Source organism: Berghia stephanieae, chromosome 5 (genome assembly GCF_034508935.2).
Source record: "Berghia stephanieae isolate SIO BIC M18660-M18661 chromosome 5, UCSD_Bste_1.3, whole genome shotgun sequence".
Classification (NCBI taxonomy): domain Eukaryota; kingdom Metazoa; phylum Mollusca; class Gastropoda; order Nudibranchia; family Aeolidiidae; genus Berghia; species Berghia stephanieae.
In genome coordinates, this window is record NC_088364.1 from 63,353,147 (window position 1) to 63,379,450 (window position 26,304).

Sequence of the window (26,304 nt, forward strand, 5' to 3'; positions counted from 1 at the left end):
CGAGAGGTTCAGACTAGAGGGAGGGACGTAGGCTGGTTTGCGCGCTCTCTCTCTCTCTCTCTCTACACACACACATACACACACACACACACACACACACACACACACACACACAGTAACAGTAACATGTGGAGTAACTGGTGGAGGTTCCTGGTACTAGTTCCTGGTTGAGCTATGTTCCTGGTGTTACTGTTCTCGATAACCAAAACCAGTGCGGCACTACTCGATAATAGGCTTTTAACGAAATCGGGTCGAACGAGACGCCGAACGCCGAACCCGAACGGATATAGCCTTCTCACGTGACCATGAACGAGATCTGGATAGTGAAGACTCTCAAGCGGTATGCAGCATCGGATCTAAGGTCACGTGATAGAGGATAGCTTGGGTTGCTGTTGGCTTGTGTTAGGGGAGGGGCAAGGTCAGTGTCATTCAATAGTATATAATTGTGCACGTGGCGCTCTATACAGAGAGAAAATTATAAATTGATTACGGGCGAAGGTGGGGGGGGGGGGGGGGGGTGTTGACCCACAAACGATCGAGGTGTTGGGCTTCGGGTAGACCATGATACGAAATCAAAGAGAAAAGGCCGCTGGTATTTGGATGGTGGAAATGGTTGGGGGGGGGGGGGGGGGGGGGGGGGGGGTAGTCACAATCAGCATGGGATGTATATACTAACATTAATAATATAGGCAATAGATGACCAGGGATGTGTATTGTTTGTGTATTGTTTGTATATGTTTGTGTGTGTGTGTGTTTGTGTGTGTGTGTGTGCGCGCGCGTGTGTGTGAAAGAGATTACACAAAAATACCTTTCTCGGGAGCTTCCAAATGATTACGTATACGATAAATTTGAAAACCACATTGTTGAATCAGCTTGCAAAAAGGAGAACATTTATCTTTGTTTCACAAAAATAGGTTTAGAAATAAAAAATTTTTCTAGTAGATTGATTTTGAAAAAAATATTGCTCAATTTTTTTAATTTAATGATAGTTTCTTTATTTTCCGGTCGGTTTTCTTGATTTATATCTCATTTTTCAATTCTCAATGCGACGAGCACACTGATGTATCTCGTGTGATTCAAAAGCGTTGTTTGTTTTTTTAATATATATACTGAGAGTCCTCCTGAGCGTTGATATGGTGACGCAACTATTACATACAAGACCTTGCAGTCGAGTCGGCAGGGCTTTTGGGTTACACAATCACTATTTACCCAGCGGTCAGCGGTACTCTTTGATGTATACAACACTCACCGCCTTTACGCAAAACCGCCTGCCCATAAATCAAGAGACGGTCTCCTAACTGTTCACAAGCGAACTGTCAAACGAGCAATCGATGATTGGATAAGAATCTCAAGATCTCATATAATAAGGTAAGTTTTGGAGAGGTGATATCCCCCCACCCGTCATCGGACAGAACTTTCATTGCGTTATATCATATAAGCTCCGCCTCCTCTTTCTATTCCGGAGTGACGAGATAAGACGAGAGGACGCGAGAAAAAACTGATCCCGTAATCGGTAAGTCGTTCGTTCGGTGTCCGTTCGGTGAGCAACTATAACTCGGTAATATTATTTTCCCGCTTGCAAGCTGACGGATCACCGAGGTCTGGTGATGTAGTAGCGGTTTTTTTTTATGTTGCCGCTGACGAGGTTTAAAATTTGTTCCAACAGTTCAAAAGCATTTGTTAAATCAAAAAAAAAAAAAAAAAAAAAAAAAAAAAAAAGATTTTCGTAATCAGCGACTCAAAATGAGTCTAAATCACTCGGGGAAGGTAATCAAGTGCCTGGTTTACGAAGTTCACTTATTTATTTGTGTTTCTATGATGTTTGATTTGTGTGTGTTGTGGCGGTGACGGAACCTCTCTTAACGACAAAATGTCGCTTCAACGGTGACCCACATCCATCGCGTCTCAATTAATCCACCAGGCCGTGGATGAATTTTTTAAAAAATGATGAATTAACTGTACGTCTAAATATGGGACTGAAGGGAAACACCGAACCCCATCTCCAACGAAAAGCTCTGGGTAGTAGGGATAATGGCTGACAAACGTTCTATTTGAACCGTTTTTCTTTGTAAGTAACACATTGAGAATCAATAAATGTTTACCAGACCTTTTCGCTGAGAGGAAATTAACAGTCAAGGGGACGCCGAAATGGAAGAGAATAATCTGATTCGTTAATGCTAAATAACACCAAAACCTCTGTTTGAAGTTGGCTTTATTATTATTATTATTATTATTATTATTATCATCATCATCATCATCATCATCATCATCATCATCATCATCATCATCATCATCATCACCATCATCATCATCATCTTCTTCTTTTTCTTCTTCTTCAGCATCATCATCATCGTCGTCGTTGTCATCATCAATATCATCATCATCATTTTTATGTGAATCAACACCTCAATCTGGCATTATGCCATTACTAACCAAAAACACGGGAGACCATCTTCAATTTTTCAGAACGTTGTAACGTTGATTAATTCGTCGATTCTACAAATGCAGAAACACAAAAGAACATTGAAGCTTTTGAAATGTGGTGCTTGAGAAGGATGCAGAGAATATCGTATACTGCACACAAAACGAACGAAGAAGTGCTAAAACAAACATACCAACAAAGGAAACTAATGCCCTTAATAGCGGTCGACAACTATCCTTTTTCGGACACATAGTAAGGAAAGATAAAAATGAATACCTGGCAAGTTGTGGAAAAATACCTGGTAAACGCGCCCGGGGGAGACAAAGAAAAACACTCATAGACCAACTGAAGGGCTTCACCAACCTAACAATCCAAGAGCTGTTTGAAAAAGCAAGAGACAGGGAGGAATGGGGAGAGATAATTCATGCAGTATCCGAAGCCTGGACCAGGCATGGAACCTAGAAGAAGAAGAAGAAGATATCATTTGTGTCAGTGCATGGCATAATCAGTCGGAAGGTGAAATTTTTAATTTTTTTTTTTTTGCATTTTCTGAAAGAATATGCTCACCAGAGCATTTTAAATCTTTATTTGAAGTAAATCGGGTGATTTTTCATGAAGTTATGGTCAGATGTATGGGAAAGGTATCCAGCAACTTTTCTCAAATTTCATACTTTTTCAACTTGACTAGCTGTAAAATATATTTAGAAGTGAAATTAAGCTTTGTTATTTCCCGAAGATGTTCAAAAAGGGTTGATTTAATCATTTATGGCAAGAACTCATTTTGGATTAAAATTGACCTTCCGACTAAACTTGCCAATATCTCAGTTCACATCTTTGCACCATCAGACTGATTATGTCATTCACTGTAACATTTATTTGTTATTCTTCTATTTGCTATTCATCCTATATTATTTTTGTTTTAAAACTAAAAGGAGAAAGAAGGATCTCTCTCTCTCTCTCTCTCTCACACACACTCTCTCTCTCACACTCACTCTCTCTCAATCTTCTCACACTCACCCTCTCTCTCTCACTCACTAACACTCCCACTCTCTCATTCTCTCTGAAAATCACTCTCTCTCTCACACTCACTCACTCTCTCTCTCTCTCTCTCTCTCGATCTTCTCACACACTCTCTCTCACTCACTCACACATCACTCTCTCCCAGTCTCTCTGAAAATCTCTCTCTCTCTCTCTCCCACTCTCTCTCTCTCTCTCTCTCTCTCTCTCTCTCTCTCTCTCTCTCTCTCTGTGTACCGCACATTCTCTGTCACCCACTCTCTCTCACACACTGTCTGTCACTCACACACTCTGTCACTCACTCTCCCATTCTCCTCCCACCCCTCTCTTTTCTCTCACCAATTTGGTTATGTTGCCAATCATGCCAGCATGAGAGTTGTAGCGGACTCATTTTTCTCATACAAAGACTATAATGGTATTACGTAGTGGTGGTGGTAGTAGTAGTAGTAGTAGTAGTAGTAGTAGTAGTAGTAGTAGTAGCAGTGGTAGCAGTAGAAGTAGCAGCAGCAGCAGCAGCAGTAGTAGTAGTAGTAGTAGTAGTAGTGGTAGTAGTAGTAGCAGCAGCAGCAGCAGCAGCAGCAGCAGCAGTAGTAGTAGTAGTAGTAGTAGTAGTAGTAGTAGTAGTAGTAGTAGTGGTAGTAGTAGTAGTAGTAGTAGGAGGAGGAGAAGGAGCGGTTGAAACAATAATAACTGCAGAAGTAGGTATTTGCGGTAACAATAAAATAGTGATGAAATGTTGCTGTTGTTGATGGTGTTTTGATGATGTGATGTTTGGGCTGTTGAAAATTTCTGTTTGTATTAGGTACAGGCTAAAACAAATTGTTGAAATTTTAGTGGCAAAAGCTGCATCATCAAGAGGATCTGACTACAAATATCTCTCCTGAAAGTATCGATTTCAATTTAAACCATTTTGGAGTTTGTATTATTTAATGTTTTCTTTTTCATTTTAAAATAATCCTCATCCTTAAAGTTCCTAAAAATCAGATAAAAAAGCTTACGTGATTTTACCTGTTGGTACCACAATAAAACAAACTGATAGAGTTCGCGTATTTGATAAGTTCACAAAAATATCGAACAATCCTAGCATTCTCCAGACAGCAGGCAGCAGGGTTGCCAGTTTGGCATTTTAAATGCCAGATTCCAAAAATCTGGCATTTTTGAAAACCGTTTGGCATTAGAAAAATCATTTGGCATTTGGCATTTTCATTTGGCATTTTCTTTTCTTGTATAGATAGTATGCAGATGACGTCACTCAGGCCTTTGTTATTGTTTTTGCCATCCGCGTTTGTGAGTTGTTCTCACTAAACTGTATTAACCAGACTATAAAAGTTCATGGTTACACAGAGTTTGTGTGTTGGTCCGTTATACTTCCGGATGGCAATGTTGTGAACTCCTTGGCCAAGCGCATTCTATCTATATTATACTTCAAATGACACCTTTTCTTAATTATTTCTAAACGCGTAAAAACAAATCTCTTCACATCGGAAAACTTTGCTATTAAAACTCACACTCTGAACTAGCCCTGCCTCCCTCAGATATTCACTCAAATTCAGCCCTCGACAAGTATCCTCGTAAGTTTTCTGGGAATCTCCTGCAAAACTCGTGTATATTTGCGTCATGGTCGCCTGTTAACTTTCACTCCACTTAGTAGTCAGTAGGTAAGAAATTACCCCAACAGGAAATTTAGTACAATTAAAAAAAAAAAAACAAAAAAAAAAAGACAAGAAAACACGCAAGCCACCAGGATATGATAGTAAATTGTCTATCAAAAGTGAGTAGTTTTCTTAGTTGGGGTGGGTGTCAACAGACTTTGGCATTTTTTTGAGTGTTTTGGCATTTTTTGAGTCTTCCCCTGGCATTTTGTTGAAAAATAATCTGGCAACCCTCAGCAGGCAGGGTATCTCTTTATACTTCGCCCAGCCTTACTTTCACACTGTGTAATCAATCATGGCCGACTTGTCCCTTGATGAATTTATTCGTCAAAAAAATGTCAAAGTACAAATCAGGTATTGTTTTTTTTTTATTTACCAAAAATTAATCTATGACCTTGCAGGTTCAATTAATATAGCACTACTTAATCTATTTACCTTTACTCACTAACGTGTCATGTTTGTGAGCTGCTGTCTGTGTCTGTGATGTTCGTTGTGTGTGCCAAGTAAAAAAGCGAGACAAAACATATCTCCTACTTTCTTTCCTGTTTACTACTGCTATGACCGGAATAATAGCTACAACACAGTATAAATGGCAAAATGAAACAGCTCACCAGGAGCTACACATTTTGAATAAAATTATTACACTTACTTACACTTACACAGTGATGCCAAAACTCCGGTTTCACCGGAAAAAACTCCGGTCTGGAGCAAACAATCCGGGCTCCGGGCAACTTCTGTCAAATTCCGGTTAGGTCAATTTGTTTCAAGGATACCTCCCCCCCACCACCCCCCTCCAACCACCAAATCTTCATCACTGCCACTAGTATTACAACCATCATCACTACCACTACAACTGCAACTACCACCACATCATCATCACTACTACTACAACCACCACCACCACATCATCATCAGTACAACTACTACTACTACAACAACCACCACCACATCATCATCACTACCTCTACCACAACTACCATCACTATTATTACAACCACCACCACATCATCATCACTACCACTACTACTACAACCACCACCACCACATCATCATCACTACTACTACTACTACTACAACCACCACAACCAAATCGTCATCACTACCACTATTACTGCAACCACCACTACTACATCATCATCAATAACACTACTATTACAATCACCAGCATCACATAACAACCACCACAACCAAATCGTCATCACTACCACTATTACTGCAACCACCACTACTACATCATCATCAATAACACTACTATTACAATCACCAGCATCACATCATCACCACTACTACTACAATCACCACTACCACATCATCATCACTACCACTACTACTACAACCACCACATCATCATCACTACTATTACTACTTCTACAACCACCACAACCAAATCGTCATCACTACCACTATTACTGCAACCACCACCACCACATCATCATCACCTCTACTACTACAATCACCACTACCACATCATCATTACGACCTCTACTACTACAACCACCACCACCACATCATCATCACTACATTACATCGTCATTACCACTACTACTACAACCACTAACACCACATCATCATTACCACTACTACAACCACCACCACCACATCATCACTAACACTACTACTACAACCATCACCACCACATCATCATTACCGCTACTACTACAACCACCACCACCATATCATCATCAGTACCACAACTACTACTACAACCACCACCACCACCACATCATCATCACTACCACTACCACAACTACCATCACTATCACAACCACCACCACATCATCATCACTACCACTACTACTACACCCACCACCACATCATCATCACTACTACTACTACAACTGCAACCACCATTACCACATCATCATCAATACCACTACTACTACAACCATGAGCATCACATCATCACTACCACTACTACTACAATCACCACTACCACATCATCATCACGACCTCTACTACTACAACCACCACCACCACATCGTCATCACTACCACGACTACTGCAACCACCACCAACACCATTACATCGTCATTACCACTACTACTACAACCACCACCATCACATAATCACTACCACTACAACCACCACCACCACATCATCATTACCGCTACTACTACAACCACCACCACCACCACATCATCACTACCTCTACTACTGCAACCACCACCACCATATCATCATCACTGCAACTACCACTACTACTACAACCACCACTACAACATCACTACCACTACTACTACAACAACCACCACCACATCATCTATACCACTACTACTACTCAACCACCACCACTACTACTGCAACCACCACCACCACATCATTATCACTGCAACTACTACTACTACTACAACCACCACTACAACATCGCTACCACTACTACTACAACCACCACCACCACATCATCACTATCACTACTACTACTACAACAACCACCACCACCACATCATCGTAACCACTACTACTACAAGCACCACCACCACTTCATCTTCATCACTACCACCACCACTGCTACTACAACCACCAACACCACATCATCATCACTACCACTACTACTACAACCACCACCACCACATCATCACTATCACTACTACTACTACAACAACCACCACCACCACATCATCGTAACCACTACTACTACAAGCACCACCACCACTTCATCTTCATCACTACCACCACCACTGCTACTACAACCACCAACACCACATCATCATCACTACCACTACTACTACAACCACCATCACCACCACATCATCATCACTACCTCTACTACTACAACCACATCATCATCATACTACTACTACTACTAACTACACTACAACTACTACTACTACTACTACTACTACTACTACTACTAACACTACTATACTATCTACTACTACAACTACTACTACTACTCTACTACTACTACTACTATCATACTACTACTACTACTACTACTACTACTACTACTACTACTACTACTACTACTAACTACTATACTACTACAACAACCACCACTACATCATCATCATCATCACTACCACTACTACTACAACCATCAGCACCACATCATTATCACGAGCACTACTACTACAACCACCACCACCCACACATCATCAGTATATCTACAACCACCACATCATCATTACCACTACTACTACTACTACAACCACCACCACCACCGCCACATTATCATCACTACCATTTGTTCTACAACCACCATCACCACCACATCAACAACACTACCATTACCACCACTACTACAACCACCACCACATCATTATCATCACGACCACAACTACTACAACCACTATACCACCACCACATCATCATCACTACAACTACAACTTCAACCACCACCACCACCATATCATCATCACTACCACTACTACTACAACCACAACCACTATCACATCTTCATCATCACTACTACTATTACTACAACCACCAACACCACATTACCACCAGTAGTACAATCTCTACGATTAGGTTTTGGTGCTTTACTTCATTTGAAATAAGGAAACTTTGGGATTGTATTTGGCATTGTGTTTATGTATCATTATATAATTCTAATAATCAGTTATCTATTTAGAACTATATAATATGTAAACACAATATCAAATACCATTCGAATTCCTTTTTCTTGTGTGCGGAAATTCCTCTTTCGGCATTGAAATTCCTACGAGTGGTGTCTGAAACTCCTGTGAGCCAAATTTAAAGTTGGCCTCTCTGCTTACACCTATCCATGTTTGCTCGGAGTCGGAGGAGGCTGAACTGAGGACTGAGGAGCGTTCGGCAAGATAAAGTTTAAAGGCTGTGATTATCCCCAGACACCTGTCTGGGGATAATGAAAATTTGTTATCCCCAGACACATTTTTGAAACTCCGCTCTTTTACACAATTATCCACATTCCAGAATATGGAATGTTTCCAAATGCACATAGACATAGAAATAAGGAAAGTTAATAAAATATCTATAAAAACATAAAATTAACCAACATTAAATCAGTTGTTACTACATATACACAATATGCGTCGACTTTGAAGTGGGTGTCATGGCCGAATGGTTTAGTCGTCTGCCCTGGAAGTTTTACCAGAATCGACGTTGCGGGTTCAAATCCTGGTTGTGAATGTATTTTTGAATACAATTGAAAATAACAAGTACTATTGGTTTTGGGATAAATAAATTTTGGTCCTACATGTTAAGTGTTGCTGTTGGCTAAGGTACCCTTGTAAAGCACTTTGAGGATGCTTAGTGGATATTGCACTATATATTGCTCATTATTATTAATTTTTTTTCATTTCAAAGCACTGTGTCAATAATTTTTTCTTTATTGTATGATGGTATTTGAAACTTGTTGCTTATATAATAGGCCTACTTGAAATCTACTATACATGCACCTCTATCTAGATGAAAATAAGGATATCAAAAGAAAATGTTTAAAAATCATGTCTTTTTTCCTTCTTTTTTCTTCTTATGAAAAGGAATTCAAACCAGCCAAGAGCTCAGCAAAATCAGGTCAGAGGTCAGCAGAACCAGGTCAGAGGTCAGCAGAACCAGGTCAGAGGTCAGCAAAATCAGCGAAAAGGTGTGAATGCCAAATTTCAGGTCAAGCCTATTCAGCGGACTTTTGATGCAAGGTCAAAATTAGGTCCCAAAACGGTTGTTGATGCCCGGGATAAAATAATCATCAACAAGAAAAGTGGGAAAGGAGATGCAAGAAATAAAATAGTCCAAAAGCAAGTGCAGAAAGGAACCTTTGATGCTCGTTCTTTGCTGAAGAATCAGAACCAAGTCAAAAACAAGTCGAATGGGGCTGTAAACAATCCTCAGCAAGTGAGTATTGTTTTTATTGGTTGATCAGATCCATGAAAATGACTTGATTCAAATTGATTATCGCTTTGTTTTGTGTAAGACAGATGATGTCATTAATTAAAGCCATAGTCATGGTGAACTGGATTGTTCATTACCATAGTCATGCATACCTGCCAACCCTTCCACTTTTGGTGGAATCATTCCTATTTTCTCTCTTCCTTTCCACCATTCCGCCATTGCCTCTAACATTCTGATTTTCAAAAATGATGATGATAATGGTAAGAAAAAGAAGATGAAAAAAAAAAAAGGGGGGGGGAGGGAGGGTGTTAAAAAGGTGATATCTAAGAAAATGATTGCTAAGAAGTAGCTAAGTAGGAAAATTAATTGCATCCTTTTACCCCTTCTCCATTCCATTACCTGATACGTCTGATCTGAGATAATTCAATTTTTATGTTTGGTGGCAAAGTTGGTGGTCACTTTGATATAGAATTATCCATTAATAAGATTCCTATTTTTCGTCTCAAATTCCTATTTTCTGATGTTATGATTCCACTTTCCTGTGGTTGGAGTATTTTGAATGTTTTAAACAAGTCTTGTACCTGTATTCTTCATTGTGTGGATAAACTCATTTATTTCTATCTTCTTAAAGTGTCTCTCTTATAGGAGGTGACCGTTTTGTTATTAAGATATAATTGGATTTTATCGTGACAACAGAAAGCGTGCCGAAAGGTACTGGGTTGAAATACCTGCTGTGCTGTGTGGCCTTGAGCAAATCACCTCGCCCTAGCTCAGTTTGTGGCATTGAACTGCGGCTGATGCCTAGGTTATTCCAGTCTTCCTTTGGAATAAACCCTAAAGACAAATTTCCCCAATGGGATGAATAAAGGGAAATATATTTTTAATTTTAATTTATCTTTAAACTTTTATACATACTTCCTTATTCCCTCCCTAGGCTGTAAACTGAGTGCATTCATTTTGTGACCTTTTCTCTCAATCGGTCTCTTGTTTTATTATACCAGAGTAAGTGACCCCTCTCGTTTTCAGTTGCCGAACCAAACAGGAACCGAATGTGAATGTTTTGTCTCGGTATTATAATTTCTTTCAGTTTTCTACCAGCAGAGTGAAGCAACACACACAGTTTCTTTGTAATTGTTTTTAGAAAACCTTTTGGATGATTAGTTCTCACTAAATAAATGTCTATAGTAATATCTATATACGTTTTAGGTTACACGCAGTTTTGTTTGCTGGTATGTTTCATGACTTTGTTGTGAGTAAATTACAGAAATGCTTAGCGTCTATGAGACACTGGTTATTCACGAACTGGTGTACAGCCTTTGACAATATTGTATTCAATTCTCTCAATAGTTTATGTTTTGCATTTTCAGCCCCAGCCCGGATTTTTCCCTGGTGTTCAGCCATTGACAAGAACTGTGAGTAATAATCACTTTCCTGGGATTTTTACTTTTTAAAAAATCATAACTTTTTAGATGAGTTTGATTTTTCATTTGAAATAACATTTTTATTGAAGTTGGCTTTGTCATCATTTCAATTGGATTGAGATTTAAGATAGATATCCAGTCTCATGACTCAGTGCATTTGTGTTTCGTGTTGGATTTAAGATAGATTACCATACGCATGACTTAATGCATTTTTGTGTCGTGTTGGATTTAAGATGGATGACCATACTATGACTCAATGTATTTGTGTGTCATGTTGGATTTAAGATAAATGGACTATACTCCATGACTCAATGTATTTGTTTGTCATGTTGGATTTAAGATAAATGGACTATACTCCATGACTCAATGTATTTGTGTGTCATGTTGGATTTAAGATAGATGGACTATACTCCATATCCATGACTCAATGTATTTGTTTGTCATGTTGGATTTAAGATGGATGACCATACTATGACTCAATGCATTTGTGTGTCGTGTTGGATTTAAGATAGATGGACTATACTCCATGACTCAATGTATTTGTGTGTCGTGTTAAAATGTCTCTGTGCTGGTATGCTAATGGAAGATTTATTACAAACTTAAAGATGTATATTTTAAAGTATTGAGTATTGCCTTTAATAAATAGTTGTCTTGATTATATCCTGATAGCTCAGTTGGTAGGGCTTTTGCTTCACAATCAAAGGGACAGATCAATCCTGAGTGAAGTCTATTTTTTTCTGCCCCCCCTGTCCACCCAGCATGATTGGGTTACTGGACCAAGTAGGAAATTATTTGCAATAGACTAGCGCCCTATCCAAATTGTGGCAAGCAATTGTCAGTTTCACACTATAGAAACCGGGTTAAACTTTGGCTCCATGGTTCTAATGGCCTACTTGGTTGTAGAATTTCATCTCTCTATCACCTCTCTAATTACCTCAGCATTCTCCTGAAATTAAAGTTTATAGATCTGCCTCCCTCCTGACCCCTATAAGGAGAAAAAAAAAAAGCAGTTCTTCAGAGCCGCGAGGCTTATGGAGCCGGAGTTTATAATGGTTAAAGTGCATGAAATGGACAAAAGCAATTGCTTGCTATCCTTTGGATAGGATGCTAGTCTATCATACAGTACTATTTGCCAGATCTATCAGACCCAGCTACCCAATTACTGCTGGGTGGACAGGGGGTCAGAAAAAATCTCAATTGCACCCGAGATCAATCTTGGTTCCTTTGCATGCGAAACGAGTGTTCTACCAACTGAGCTATCGGGATCTTCAAAGAAAAGACTCCATATAAATTGTTTACTTTTCAATAAAATTTTTTTCTGCTTATTTTACCAGCTCTCGAATCCCATGGGACAAATTGGAAATTTACAAATCACGAGGCAGGTTCCAGGTACAGAAGTGACTCTAACCAGGGACTCCATGCAGATTACAAAGAGAGGAATGGTGAGACCATGAAGGGGTTACTTTATTCTTATTAAAGACTTTAAATACTTTAGGATTTATATAGCGCAATATCCACTAAGCGTGCTTGGAGCACTTAACAAAGGGTGGATCCTTCGCCATTGTCAATTCTTAACATGTAGGACAAATCTTGACACTTGTTTGGAATGTTTTAAAAAAGTTTTATTCAACAGAGACAATGCTGTTTACGTCCAGGTACTCATTTTAGACCCTAGTACTGTGAGAGAATGTGAGTAATGAGTCTTTCAAGACCTCAACTATGTGCTGTTCAGAGTGAGATCAAACCCTGGATCTTCCAGTCTGAAGGCCAGTGTTATACCCACAAGACCATGTAGCTGCATGGCCATAGTCTGTGGGATGACTCAAACCCTGGATCTTCCCGTATGAAGGCCAGTGTTATACCACAAGACCACGTAGCTGCATGGCCATAGTCTGTGGGATGACTCAAACCCTGGATCTTCCAGTCTGAAGGCCAGTATTATACCACAAGACCATGTAGTGGGGTTTGAACCTGCGACCTTATTGGTACGACAACTCCGCCTGGCAGGTGAGAGCGTGGCTCTACCGTGTGAGCTATCCACGAACACAAAAATATTCGTTTCAAACCCAAAGTCATTTCTAGATCCCTCTCTCACCCACTTCTTGAGATCGCCGATTCGTTCACCACCATCGCGAAGTAATTTTGACCAGCAGTTAAGCTTAATAGCCAATATTCTCATCACAAACATATAACATAGAAACGATTGAGACATTGAGTATGCTCCGGTGTATGGGGTGAATTTTTAATTCAGAAAAATGAGTGGAGCAGGCACTAATGTTGGTAACAACAAGATATGAAGTGAGTAGAAAAGTGCCAGAAGACAATAGAGAATAAAATTTTTTTTTCGCGGCGGTGGTGGGGTTTGAACCTGCGACCTTATTGGTACGACAACTCCGCCTGGCAGGTGAGAGCGTGGCTCTACCGTGTGAGCTATCCACGAACACAAAAATATTCGTTTCAAATCCAAAGTCATTTCTAGATCCCTCTCTCACCCACTTCTTGAGATCGCCGATTCGTTCACCACCATCGCGAAGTAATTTTGACCAGCAGTTAAGCTTAATAGCCAATATTCTCATACAAACATATAACATAGAAACGATTGAGACATTGAGTATGCTCCGGTGTATGGGGTGAATTTTTAATTCAGAAAAATGAGTGGAGCAGGCACTAATGTTGGTAACAACAAGATATGAAGTGAGTAGAAAAGTGCCAGAAGACAATAGAGAATAAAAATTTTTTTCGCGGCGGTGGTGGGGTTTGAACCTGCGACCTTATTGGTACGACAACTCCGCCTGGCAGGTGAGAGCGTGGCTCTACCGTGTGAGCTATCCACGAACACAAAAATATTCGTTTCAAACCCAAAGTCATTTCTAGATCCCTCTCTCACCCACTTCTTGAGATCGCCGATTCGTTCACCACCATCGCGAAGTAATTTTGACCAGCAGTTAAGCTTAATAGCCAATATTCTCATCACAAACATATAACATAGAAACGATTGAGACATTGAGTATGCTCCGGTGTATGGGGTGAATTTTTAATTCAGAAAAATGAGTGGAGCAGGCACTAATGTTGGTAACAACAAGATATGAAGTGAGTAGAAAAGTGCCAGAAGACAATAGAGAATAAAATTTTATTCTCTATTGTCTTCTGGCACTTTTCTACTCACTTCATATCTTGTTGTTACCAACATTAGTGCCTGCTCCACTCATTTTTCTGAATTAAAAATTCACCCCATACACCGGAGCATACTCAATGTCTCAATCGTTTCTATGTTATATGTTTGTGATGAGAATATTGGCTATTAAGCTTAACTGCTGGTCAAAATTACTTCGCGATGGTGGTGAACGAATCGGCGATCTCAAGAAGTGGGTGAGAGAGGGATCTAGAAATGACTTTGGGTTTGAAACGAATATTTTTGTGTTCGTGGATAGCTCACACGGTAGAGCCACGCTCTCACCTGCCAGGCGGAGTTGTCGTACCAATAAGGTCGCAGGTTCAAACCCCACCACCGCCGCGGAAAAAAAAATTTTATTCTCTATTGTCTTCTGGCACTTTTCTACTCACTTCATATCTTGTTGTTACCAACATTAGTGCCTGCTCCACTCATTTTTCTGAATTAAAAATTCACCCATACACCGGAGCATACTCAATGTCTCAATCGTTTCTATGTTATATGTTTGTGATGAGAATATTGGCTATTAAGCTTAACTGCTGGTCAAAATTACTTCGCGATGGTGGTGAACGAATCGGCGATCTCAAGAAGTGGGTGAGAGAGGGATCTAGAAATGACTTTGGGTTTGAAACGAATATTTTTGTGTTCGTGGATAGCTCACACGGTAGAGCCACGCTCTCACCTGCCAGGCGGAGTTGTCGTACCAATAAGGTCGCAGGTTCAAACCCCACCACCGCCGCGAAAAAAAATTTTATTCTCTATTGTCTTCTGGCACTTTTCTACTCACTTCATATCTTGTTGTTACCAACATTAGTGCCTGCTCCACTCATTTTTCTGAATTAAAAATTCACCCCATACACCGGAGCATACTCAATGTCTCAATCGTTTCTATGTTATATGTTTGTGATGAGAATATTGGCTATTAAGCTTAACTGCTGGTCAAAATTACTTCGCGATGGTGGTGAACGAATCGGCGATCTCAAGAAGTGGGTGAGAGAGGGATCTAGAAATGACTTTGGGTTTGAAACGAATATTTTTGTGTTCGTGGATAGCTCACACGGTAGAGCCACGCTCTCACCTGCCAGGCGGAGTTGTCGTACCAATAAGGTCGCAGGTTCAAACCCCACCACCGCCGCGGAAAAAAAATTTTATTCTCTATTGTCTTCTGGCACTTTTCTACTCACTTCATATCTTGTTGTTACCAACATTAGTGCCTGCTCCACTCATTTTTTCTGAAGACCATGTAGCTGCATGGCCATAGTCTGTGGGATGACTCAAACCCTGGATCTTCCAGTCTGAAGGCCAGTGTTATACCACAAGACCATGTAGCTGCATGGCCATAGTCTGTGGGATGAGTCAAACCCTGGATCTTCCAGTTTGAAGGCCAGTGTTATACCACAAGACCACGTAGCTGCATGGCCATAGTCTGTTGGATGACTCAAACCCTGGATCTTCCAGTCTGAAGGCCAGTGTTATACCACAAGACCACGTAGCTGCATGGTCATAGTCTGTGGGATGACTCAAACCCTGGATCTTCCAGTTTGAAGGCCAGTGTTATACCACAAGACCACGTAGCTGCATGGTCATAGTCTGTGGGATGACTCAAACCCTTGATCTTCCAGTTTGAAGGCCAGTGTTATACCACAAGACCATTCATATACCACTCAAACCCTTGTTTACAAAGTGACAAAATAGGACCAAAAAATATTCAAATTTTTTGGAGAGGGGGTGGTGGGAGGGGTTAAAGATTTGAAATAGATTTGCACCAGTTTCTAGTATCATTCCTATGCTTTACATCTAAGGAAATATTAGAAAAACACTTTTAGTGCCCAATTGGTGTAAATCCAGGTGTTAGATTACTTGCATTACCAACGTTTTTGATTTGCCATCTCATTCTTAGAGTGTCAAGCAGATGTTTACCTAAGCGCACACTGAGACTGGAGACGAAGGCTCTTGAAATTCAGTATTTTTTTTCAAGTTTGTTTTGACATTCTTGTCATATAACATTATGTTATATTGTATCCATTATTCTTCAGTCAGATGTTCAAGAACTTCATTGTGCAAGGTCAGTCCATGCATTGCATAACACTTCCTGGTTTACAATTGAAATTATTATTAGATAAGAAATATGGGTGCTGAAATTCTTTTTAAAAAGCGGTTTGATTTTCATTATTGTTGCTCATGTTTATTTCAGGGAGGACTACCGCCGCCTGCTCCCTCTATTGGAGATGCTGTCCCTATCATCCAGATACGCAATGACAGATATCAACAGCAACAACCACCACCACCACAACCACCACAACCCTCCTGGTCAAATCAACCCCCCCATCACATGCCCCAACCTGCTCATGTGGGTGTACAGTATTCTCATCACCACAGCACTTCATCTGGTCGGCCGTCATCCCAGTCTCGTCGATACCAAGACCTGGACGACCCAGAATACAATAAACCCTCACCAGCTTTCCACAACATCCCAAAAATGCATTTATCCAATATTAAAGCAGTTGAAGCAGCTGGGATGAGACCTGTTTCATCATCATCATCATCATCATCCGTACGTTCACGTCCTGCACCCTTACAACCCAGGGCACCCCCAGGTGCTGCCACATTGTCAGCGAAACAACCCATTGTATTGTCTCAACAGACGGCGTCTGGTGCTCTAAAACGGCGACAACCACCCGTGGCACAAAACGTAGTCAGTGGTCCCCTCAGACTCGGCAAAGGGGGAGGCCCTGGGTTACAAGTTGGGATAGGAGAGGTGTCGCCTCCCAAGAGGGCCAAACCTGGAGTTCATGCATCGCAACCAATTGAGATTTTAGATGTAAGTCCATTTTATAGAGTATTTCAATGTTTCAACACGGATGCCATCATCATCATCATCATCATCATCAACTATGACACCATTCACAGTGGTTTACCAGCGGATCACTTAGTTGAGATGCTAGGTCAAGAGGTCACTACTCTCCTTCTCTTTACCTGCGCTCTGGTATGGCACGTGCCTGCAGTCAGTGAAGCGAGTAGTCTAATTGGTCTGATAAATAATGGCATAGCCAAGTGACAATTATCTTAAATGTAAACCCATATCACTCATGTTATAGATTGAAATCCCCCTCACACAGTGGACTAAATATCATAGATATCATTAGTATATTTCTTTCTCAGGAAGACAGCAAAGTAGACTCACATTTTCACTACATTTATCATTTAAATCAAATATTTCTGGAATCCCTACAACAACAATCAGACGTTGCAGTTTATTATTATTCCCACTAGTACATAGTACAAACTGTCTACTTTCTGTTGCACTAATGTTAATTCAGTTCAACAAATATGTAACAAGTGTAGGGGTGGGGTATCAAATTTCACTGGGAATATCTAGCAGTCTATGAGAAGTCCAGGCTATCGTGGGTGATGAATTTGGACCAGTTACACAATGTAAACAATGTCATAATCATTTCCTGGACTCCCACTGACCATGGAACACTCTACAACACCAATTCTACAGTTTTATCATTAAACGTTCCCACAAATATGGTAAAGGAGTGAAGAAGTCATACTTATTGTAGTACAGGAATATATATATACACTCTGCAAGTAGCCCTACAATAATAGTTCTTAAATACACATCTGTTACTGATTTAAGAAATATGAAATGAATAGGTTTGTTTCATTCATGTCTCTGTTGATTGGTGTGGGAAGGTTTTATTCACCTGCTGCACTACTTGTACAATGTGAATATTGTCTGAATGTCTCTTAATTCCAAGGAGGTGCCACTGTTATTTTCTCTATCTTGGCTATGTTTGAGTAACCCCCCCCCCCCCCCCCCTCTCGCCCTCTTCTTATTTTCCCCAGTCAAATTGCCTTTGTGGAATACTATCTGTACTAACTGTTGATGTTATATCGTTGTTGTCAGTGATATGAATTAGGTGTAGTGTGACTGTGATGCATTTCTCTTAGCCTGTCTTTTACGTTTGTATGTGTGGATATATGCAGGATGTATGTGTGTATGTATGCATGTTTGTGTGTGTGTGTGTGTGTGTGAGTGTGGAGATGAGAGAGAGAGAGAGAAAAGAGAGAGAGATGCCTTTTTCTACCATATTCATTGCTTCTATTATCTACTACGCCACTGTGATGGTGTTGTTGTTTGGTGTAATGACGATGGTTTTGTTTCTATTTGTAATAGTGGAGTAAAACCTACACACACAAAATATTGCTTTATATGTTCTTCAGGAGTGTGTTAAATTGTTTAATCCACCTATCTCCATATCTTTTAAATACAATACAAAATACAAATAAAGAGAACATACCAGATGTCCAGCCCATTACATTTATGACCATTAAAAACGTAGTTAAAATGTGTTGAATCAGAAAATGAATATTTTACTGTGTGTAATAATATTAAGACTGGACAAAGCATTAATTAGTTTCGGAATCCAACGTCTGATTTTAAAGATTTTAATTTTTTATTGTCCGCAAAACAACAAAAATATTTTAAAATAGTAGGGACTTTAAATTGCTTATAAAACCTATCAGAATAATCACAATAAAACGAAAAAAGAACCAACATAACAAGTGAAAGTAGTACTGTCTATTCCATGAGTTAATATTATTGTAATGTAAGTGGTAATCTAGATATGGTGTTATATTACATCACAAAAATGCAATATTTTGTGTCTTAACCCTAAAAAGGGGGAATCCCCGTCCAGGTAGCCAATTTTACAGCATGCAGCTGCTGTTGTCAGTCACTTGCTGGGTTCCAGCAGTATAACTAAGTGATCCGATTTTATGAAGAAATAAACAGCAGTGCATTGTAAATGCTTTTTTTTTTTTTTTTCCAGATCTGGTTCTACAGTAATATATTTATGTTTTCATTGTTTTTTGTTGTTGGCTGAAGAAGAGTTTTGAGCCCGAAACATTCTGAATTTTATATTTTGTTCTCTTTTGAAGCTGTTATATGTATATCACTGGCTGCCACATTCCACAGTTCTCTCCACCTTCAAATACAAGTACTAAGAATTTAATTACTGGGTACTGGGTGGGGATCCTGACCTCCCATAGCAGGCAGGGAGGTCCATACTGTGTCCTCTATCCCCTTATATCTGTTTTCCAACATGCTTTCTGTCTTTGTCGTGGAATGAGGTTACTTGGTTTTATCCTGGCCCTGCTGGAGTCTTGGCTGGGAGGGAAAAAGTCAAATGCATAGTTATTGTTTTGGGAGATGATATTTTTTTCCTTGTAAATCAACTCTCTGTTATGTATTATTATATTTGTTATTTTTAGTGCATAATGTAAGCATTTGAGTGTATTCCTCTCTGTTGGATTTTGTGCTTGTGTCCGGATGAGACTTATAGGTGATCTCAAACTAAGTACATTGGTGGTATGCTCTTGGAATCTACATCTGATCCCTATTTGTTCCCAGTTCCCCTTTGTCTTGCTTTTTCTTGGGTGCTTCAATTGTAATTCTAGAACTTTTTGCTATCCCATTTTCTTCCTTTTTACTGGCGCTAATATAACCTAAATGTGTTGCAAGCGCCATAAAACCCTTAAAAACAAAAACAAACAATTACTGGGTAGATAGGGCAGATTTAACATAAAGCCTCCATACATCCAGGATTGATACTTGCTTGGATGGCACTGACTTAGCATAGACACCAAAATTATTATTTTTGTTACTATTTACATTGTAATTTGTGCGGCTATGTTGTCTTGAGGTATGACACTCGCTTTTGGATCGGAAGTTCCTGGGTTCGAGCCTTGTTGGCTCATAGTTGAGTCCTGGGAAAAGGCTCTTTACTCACATCCTCTCACCGTACTTGGGTGTAAAATGAGTACCTGGCCGCTCCGTTAACAGCGTTGTTTCTGTCCGAAAAAAAATTGTAATATCGTCTAACAGGCGTTGTGTTTCGTCCTACATGTTAAGTGTACTGTTAGGCCAGGGACCCCTTGTAAAGCGCTATGAGCATGTTTAGTGGATATTGCGCTATATAAAAGCTCAATTAAAAAAAAAAGAAGAAAATAATAATTATTATCATTATTGTTATTTAAAAATTTTGTTTTTCATTTCTGCAGGAAGACAATTCGAAATTTGTCAGTCCAATTCAAGGCTTTAGAGTTGTGGTCACCAACTTGTTTTCTGGCGTCACCCAAGATGATATTATCGTAAGTCCTCTGCCAGCAATTCATTGCTTGATGTAGATTTTCTGTCGTTGGGAACAAGTAGATTCCTAATGGATTGGTTTTTCCTGCTTGTTGGGTTACCTGACTTGATTCTCGGGGTTTTACGGGACTTCATATTTTTCTGTTGTTTATTAAGATCAGCCTTATAAAGTTCAGTTTATACTTGTGAGTTGGAGATTTTGATCGTGCTTTTTGATCTATCATTTCTTTGTTTATTCTAATCTTCATTTTTCTATGTATTGTATTAAAAGAGTATTTATATTGCACAATAAATGTGCTCAAAGCGGGTGGTTGGATGGGAGCATCACCCTTGAATCATATACCTATGATGTTCGCATGGGTGTACGATCCGATAGTGATGTCGTTTCTTCTTCTCTTTATATGCCTATCCTGCTTCTTTGGTTTGTGATTGTATTTTTGACAGGGGATATTTTTTTTCTGTAAATCTTCTGCCTGTTTGTTCTTGGTTATTTATAATTTAGCTTATGATATCTTTAGGTTATGATTTTGATTTACATTTGTACTATTTTTGTTGGATTGCTTGTTTTTTTGTTTCAGCGGTCTCTCATATAACCTCAATTGTGTTGGAAGAGACCTAAAGCAAGAAACAAACAAACAAACAAAAAATGTGCTCAAAGTACCTTACAAGGGTCCTGAGCAAACAGCAATACTTACCTTGTAGGGCGAGACATGCCTACTGTTAGGTGATATTACAATTTTTTATCGGACGGAGATAACACCGCTGATGGCCAGATACTCATTTTACACCCGAGTATGGTGAGAATGTGAGTAAAGAGAGAATTCCAAGGGCTCCACTATGCGCTGCTCAAAGCAGGACTCAAACCCTAGATCTTCCGATCCAAAAGGAAGTATCGTACCACTAGACCACATAGGAGTATTGGTACAAGACAGCTAGAATTAATGGAGCCGTGAAAATAACCCTTTAGAGTTTGAAAATTGGAACCAGTGTTCTCATGACAGCAGTGGTTGGATACTGATGTGATGATGAAGTCGTGGTTTGATAGTGGTGGTGGTGATGCTGAAGTCGTTGTTTGATAGTGGTGGTAGTAATGATTAGTAGTGAATTTTTTATTATTATTATTATTATTATTATTATTACTATTATTATTATTATTATTATTATTATTATTATTATTATTATTATTATTATTATTATTATTATTATTATTATTATTATTATTATTATCATCTTGATTAATAATTTTTGCACTCCTGTTCTTTTTGCAGGAATTGTTTGGAGTGGTGGGACCGTTGAAAAAAGCCAGATTGTTGAAGGCAGGGTCGGCTGAAGTGGTTTATACCACAAGAGAAGATGCATCCAAAGCTGTTCAAAAATACCATGGCCGGGAATTGGACGGTGGGTTGAGGGTTTGATTCTGACCATTTAGTCATAATAGAATAGATTGTATAAAAAAATAACCCAACGAGACATGGAAAGATACATGAAACATACTAAACATGGAAAGTTCTAGACTAGAAACTCTTCTTCAGAATGTTAATTGATTGATTTATTATTAAGTGTTGCTTTTAGTAATAATAATAATAATAATACATGGCATTTATATCGTGTATTTTTATTACTGTGTGATGCTCAATGCACGTTACAAATAAGTATACAATATATACATATGTAAAACGTATATCACAATGAACGATGATAGCAGCATTGTTTGTGATATCGTATCAATATCATGAAAATGTAACGGTAAAAAGGTAGTGCTTTAACAATGATTTTAAACTATCAATAGATTTTGCTTCTCTTATCCTTCTGGGCAGGTCATTCCACACAAGGGGCCCAGTTTGGGTAAAGGAATGCCCACCATAAAATTTATAATTATTATTTTTTCTCAGAGTAAGCTTCGTTTTGTCAGTCGAGGATAGTAAATTCCTATTTCGTACATATATTTCTAACATGCTTTTAATGGAGTCGGCTGCTTCATCATTTTGGCTTGGGACACCTTGTAAAGTGTTTTGAGACCATTGTAGTTGATATTGTGATAGACAAATTGAATGAGAAAGGATGTTGTCATTCACTAAATTCTCTCCATCCGACTGTTTTGTGGGTTGGTACAATTGATCTGGTGGGAAGAATTGATTAGTATTTGACTTTAACGCATAACATTAGTAATACACACTCATGTGTGAAATGATTTATCTGACAGGTCAACCGATGTATGTCAAGATGACAACACCGGCCACGGCCGTGGTGAAGATGCCGCTGGGACACGACCCCGACATCACAGGGGAAGCATTGAGGTGAGAGGTCAAATCTGTGTGACATTGAACATTTTAATGTTATTTTGTATTATTATTATTTTTGTTATTATTATTATTATTATTATTATTATTATTATTATTATTATTATTATTATTATTATTATTATTATTATTATTACAGTAGAACATGAAAGTAACGTACTCGGAAATAGCGAGTAAAATCTAAATCCCCGTTTTTATCCCTTATTTGAGTCAATAAAATTAGCATGAAAGTAGCGAGTATGAAAAAGAGGTCAACTCGGAAATAACGAGCATTTCCTGCCCAGCCTAGGACTGCGAACGAAGTAAAGCAAAACAAGAGACAATGGCAATTTAAATATTTTTAGCCTAGCCTCTTTTCTTTTTTATTTTTCGTTACGAGTAATATTACATAGTAGCCTAGTCTGTAGTAGTACATAATAGGCGAAACAAATTTGGGTGGGGGTTGGGTTTGTGTGCGTGTGTGTGTATTGGGGGTGGGGGTCAATTATTCACCCAATGTGGTGCCACGCGACGGCGAGGTAAGCACATGTCAACATGCCTCACTTCGCAGCATTGGTCAGCGAGTAGCATCGTTAACGAACGACACGATCAGCGAGAGAGGGGAGTGTGGAACCATTATTTCAATGGGTCAGTGATTGAGTGATGCGCTTGCTTACCTCATCAAACATGCCGAGTGCACACAAACACTTGCGCGCACACGCACACACACACACACACACTTCTATGTTCTTGTTTTTTTTTTCTAGTCATGATTTTACTTGAAAAAAAAAAAAACACAAAAAATAACAAAAATCCAAGCATTCTGCCACTTCTGTGAAGAAATTGAAATAGGGGCGACGGCTTTTACTCGAATTACACATTGAGGGGAATAACCAGCAATATTGTAACCTTTCCTGGCAACTCGGGAATAGCGAGAACTCGGAAATAGCGAGTAATCAGGAGTGGACCCGTCGAACTCGCTATTTCCGAGTTCTACTGTATTATTATTATTATTATTATTATTATTATTATTATTATTATTATTATTATTATTATTATTATTATTATTATTATTATTATCATTATCATCATCATTGCCGTCGTCGTTGTTGTTTTGATGTTGATGATAATATAGTTTGTTCATAGATGAATTGTGGTGATTGGCCAGGAAAGGCCAAAATAAACTCTTATACCTAAAATATGTGACCAGTCATCTCCAAACAGTTGGAGTGACCAGGTCCAAGAATTGGGGTACTATCATCCTTTTAACCAGAAATGGGAGATATTGCAGAAACCCAACACATCGTTTTTTGTCAACCATGAAATAGTTGATATTACAGTGCAGTATGAAAGTCTCGACATCAAGGAAATCTCAAACAATTCTCAATTCCTCGCTTTAATCCCTTTATTGACATAGTACTGGCAACATTAAAATTTTGAGCACTATCGCAAGCTAACACGAAATCTCAAACAAAATGGACCTCAACTTTCGCGTTTGTTAATAAAATCGTTTTGCCATATGTTTGCATCGAACGGGAACGAAAGCTCATTGCTCTCTATGTGGCCTTAACTGTATTTGTTAATGAGATAAGCATGCATGTGTTTGTGTATGTGTGTGTGTGTGTGTGTGTGTGTGTGTGTGTGTGGAGGGGTAGTGGGGGGTGTCTGAATGTTTGACCAGTGTCCGTAATGCCTCACTCTTATCTGATATCTATCTATACAAGTACCAGTGGGAGACTAGTGAGGCAATGATGACTTGAGGCTGTTACTGTTATTTAAATAAAGAAGTGATCAGGGATGGGGAAGATGGGGTGAGAAGAGAGGCATGGGGTAGATAAGTGAGGAGTGGTAATGATTAGGTGGAAAATTTGGGGATAATTTTGACAGGGAATTATCAATTTATAAGAAATTCCTATTTTCTGACTTTCTGATTTCAATTTTGGAATGTTGAAGGGTTAGCAGGTCTAGGAATCTACGGAAGATTTTGGATTCGCCGACTCATTGGATCAGATAATTATTATATATTTGGAATCAAATGGATCTTTAATTGGATTCTATCTATTTAACTTTCTATGTTACAATTTTTATGAGTTTTGTTTCTTGTCTCTTCAGATTGTACAAAAAGCCAAGCAGTCTCGGTGCCCTTCCCGAAGGCCCAATCGAAGTCCCGACAATCCACAGAGCCTTGTTCAAAGTGGGACCCCCAGCTCCTAACAAATCCGTCAAGTTCACCGTCAAAATTTGAAACTTTTATTTTTGTTTTGTTTTGTGTTTTTAAAATGATGTTTTGAGTTTTTAAAGTGAATGTTTGAATTTCTGGGTGGGGTTCCTGACCTCCCATAATGGACAGGGAGGTACTTGTTATGTCTTCTATCCCCCAGTATCTGTTTTCCAATTGCTTTATTTCTTTGTCTTGGAATGCGATTACTTGGATTTGTCCCGACTCTTGGCAGAGTTGGCTGCGAGGGAAACAGTTTTTCCTTGTAAATCATCTATGTGTTATGTACTGTTGTTTTTTTTAATTTTTAACATATGATTTGTAAACATTTGAGTGTATTCCTCTTAGTGGATCTTGTGCTGGTGTCTGGGTGAAACATTCAGGTAATCTCAAATAAATACACTGATAGTGTGCTCTGGAATCTACATCTGTTCCCTATTTGAACCATTCCCCTTTGTCTTACTTTTTCTTTAAGTCCTTTTAATTGTACATCAAGAATGTCTTATGACCTAAATGTGTTCCAAGCGCCATAAAACCCTTCAAAACAAAACAAAAAACAATGAATGTTTGAAGTTGTCTTAATTTCACCAGCCATCCCATTTGTCCTGTAGGAAACGAAATCTGACATCCTGTCTGTTCTATGCTTAAATTTAAGTCATCCATAATTATCACTCCCATTGTTTCTTGTATGATATTCTTAGTCAGTTGCTTGAAAAATGTGTTGTCCATGTTAAATATAAATATGAAGCTGTCATTTTCATTGGGTGCTGACAAGGGACCACAACGCAATGTGAGAATAAAAATAAAAATTTTTGTGAAATATTTTATTTATTTATTTTTTACTTCTGTATTGAATGACTGGTGGCTGTGAGCGATCTCCCTGCTTGTGCCATGACAGGGAAATAACTTTTGGTTAACCCCCACATCCAGGTGTGTGTATATGTGTGGTGAACTGACTTTTCTGCCTGTCTTCATGGTATGTGCGGCTATGTGGTCTTGTGGAATGACACTCGCTTTCGGATCAGAAGGTCCCGGGTTCGAGCCTTGCTCGGCGCATAATTGAGTCCTTGGAAAAGGCTCTTTACTCACATTCTCTCACCGTACTCCGGTGTAAAATGAGTACCTAGCTGTTAAGTGTTGTCTCTGTTAAAAAA

The 26,304-nt window shown here is 39.0% G+C and overlaps 1 protein-coding gene across 1 annotated transcript; it reads left to right on the forward strand.

The window, feature by feature from the left end:
* The first annotated feature begins 5,334 nt into the window (after positions 1 to 5,334).
* Positions 5,335 to 25,970, forward strand: LOC144973379 (uncharacterized). Its single transcript, XM_078915727.1, has 9 exons — positions 5,335 to 5,445; positions 9,555 to 9,906; positions 11,271 to 11,315; positions 12,659 to 12,766; positions 16,691 to 17,317; positions 20,566 to 20,655; positions 21,922 to 22,051; positions 22,857 to 22,950; positions 25,045 to 25,970. The coding sequence occupies exons 1-9, from the start codon at positions 5,387 to 5,389 to the stop codon at positions 25,175 to 25,177; spliced, it is 1,638 nt and encodes a 545-aa protein (XP_078771853.1). The 5' UTR covers positions 5,335 to 5,386; the 3' UTR covers positions 25,178 to 25,970.
* The last annotated feature ends 334 nt before the right edge of the window (positions 25,971 to 26,304 follow it).

What these genes read in the sequence shown, in the direction of transcription:
- LOC144973379 (XM_078915727.1), top strand. Translation starts at nt 5,387, where the DNA reads ATGGCCGACTTGTCCCTTGATGAATTTATTCGTCAAAAAAATGTCAAA. An exon ending in TTCAGCCATTGACAAGAACT is followed by an intron (nt 11,316 to 12,658) that starts GTGAGTAATAAT and finishes TTATTTTACCAG; the next exon opens with CTCTCGAATCCCATGGGACA. An exon ending in TCACCCAAGATGATATTATC is followed by an intron (nt 20,656 to 21,921) that starts GTAAGTCCTCTG and finishes TTCTTTTTGCAG; the next exon opens with GAATTGTTTGGAGTGGTGGG.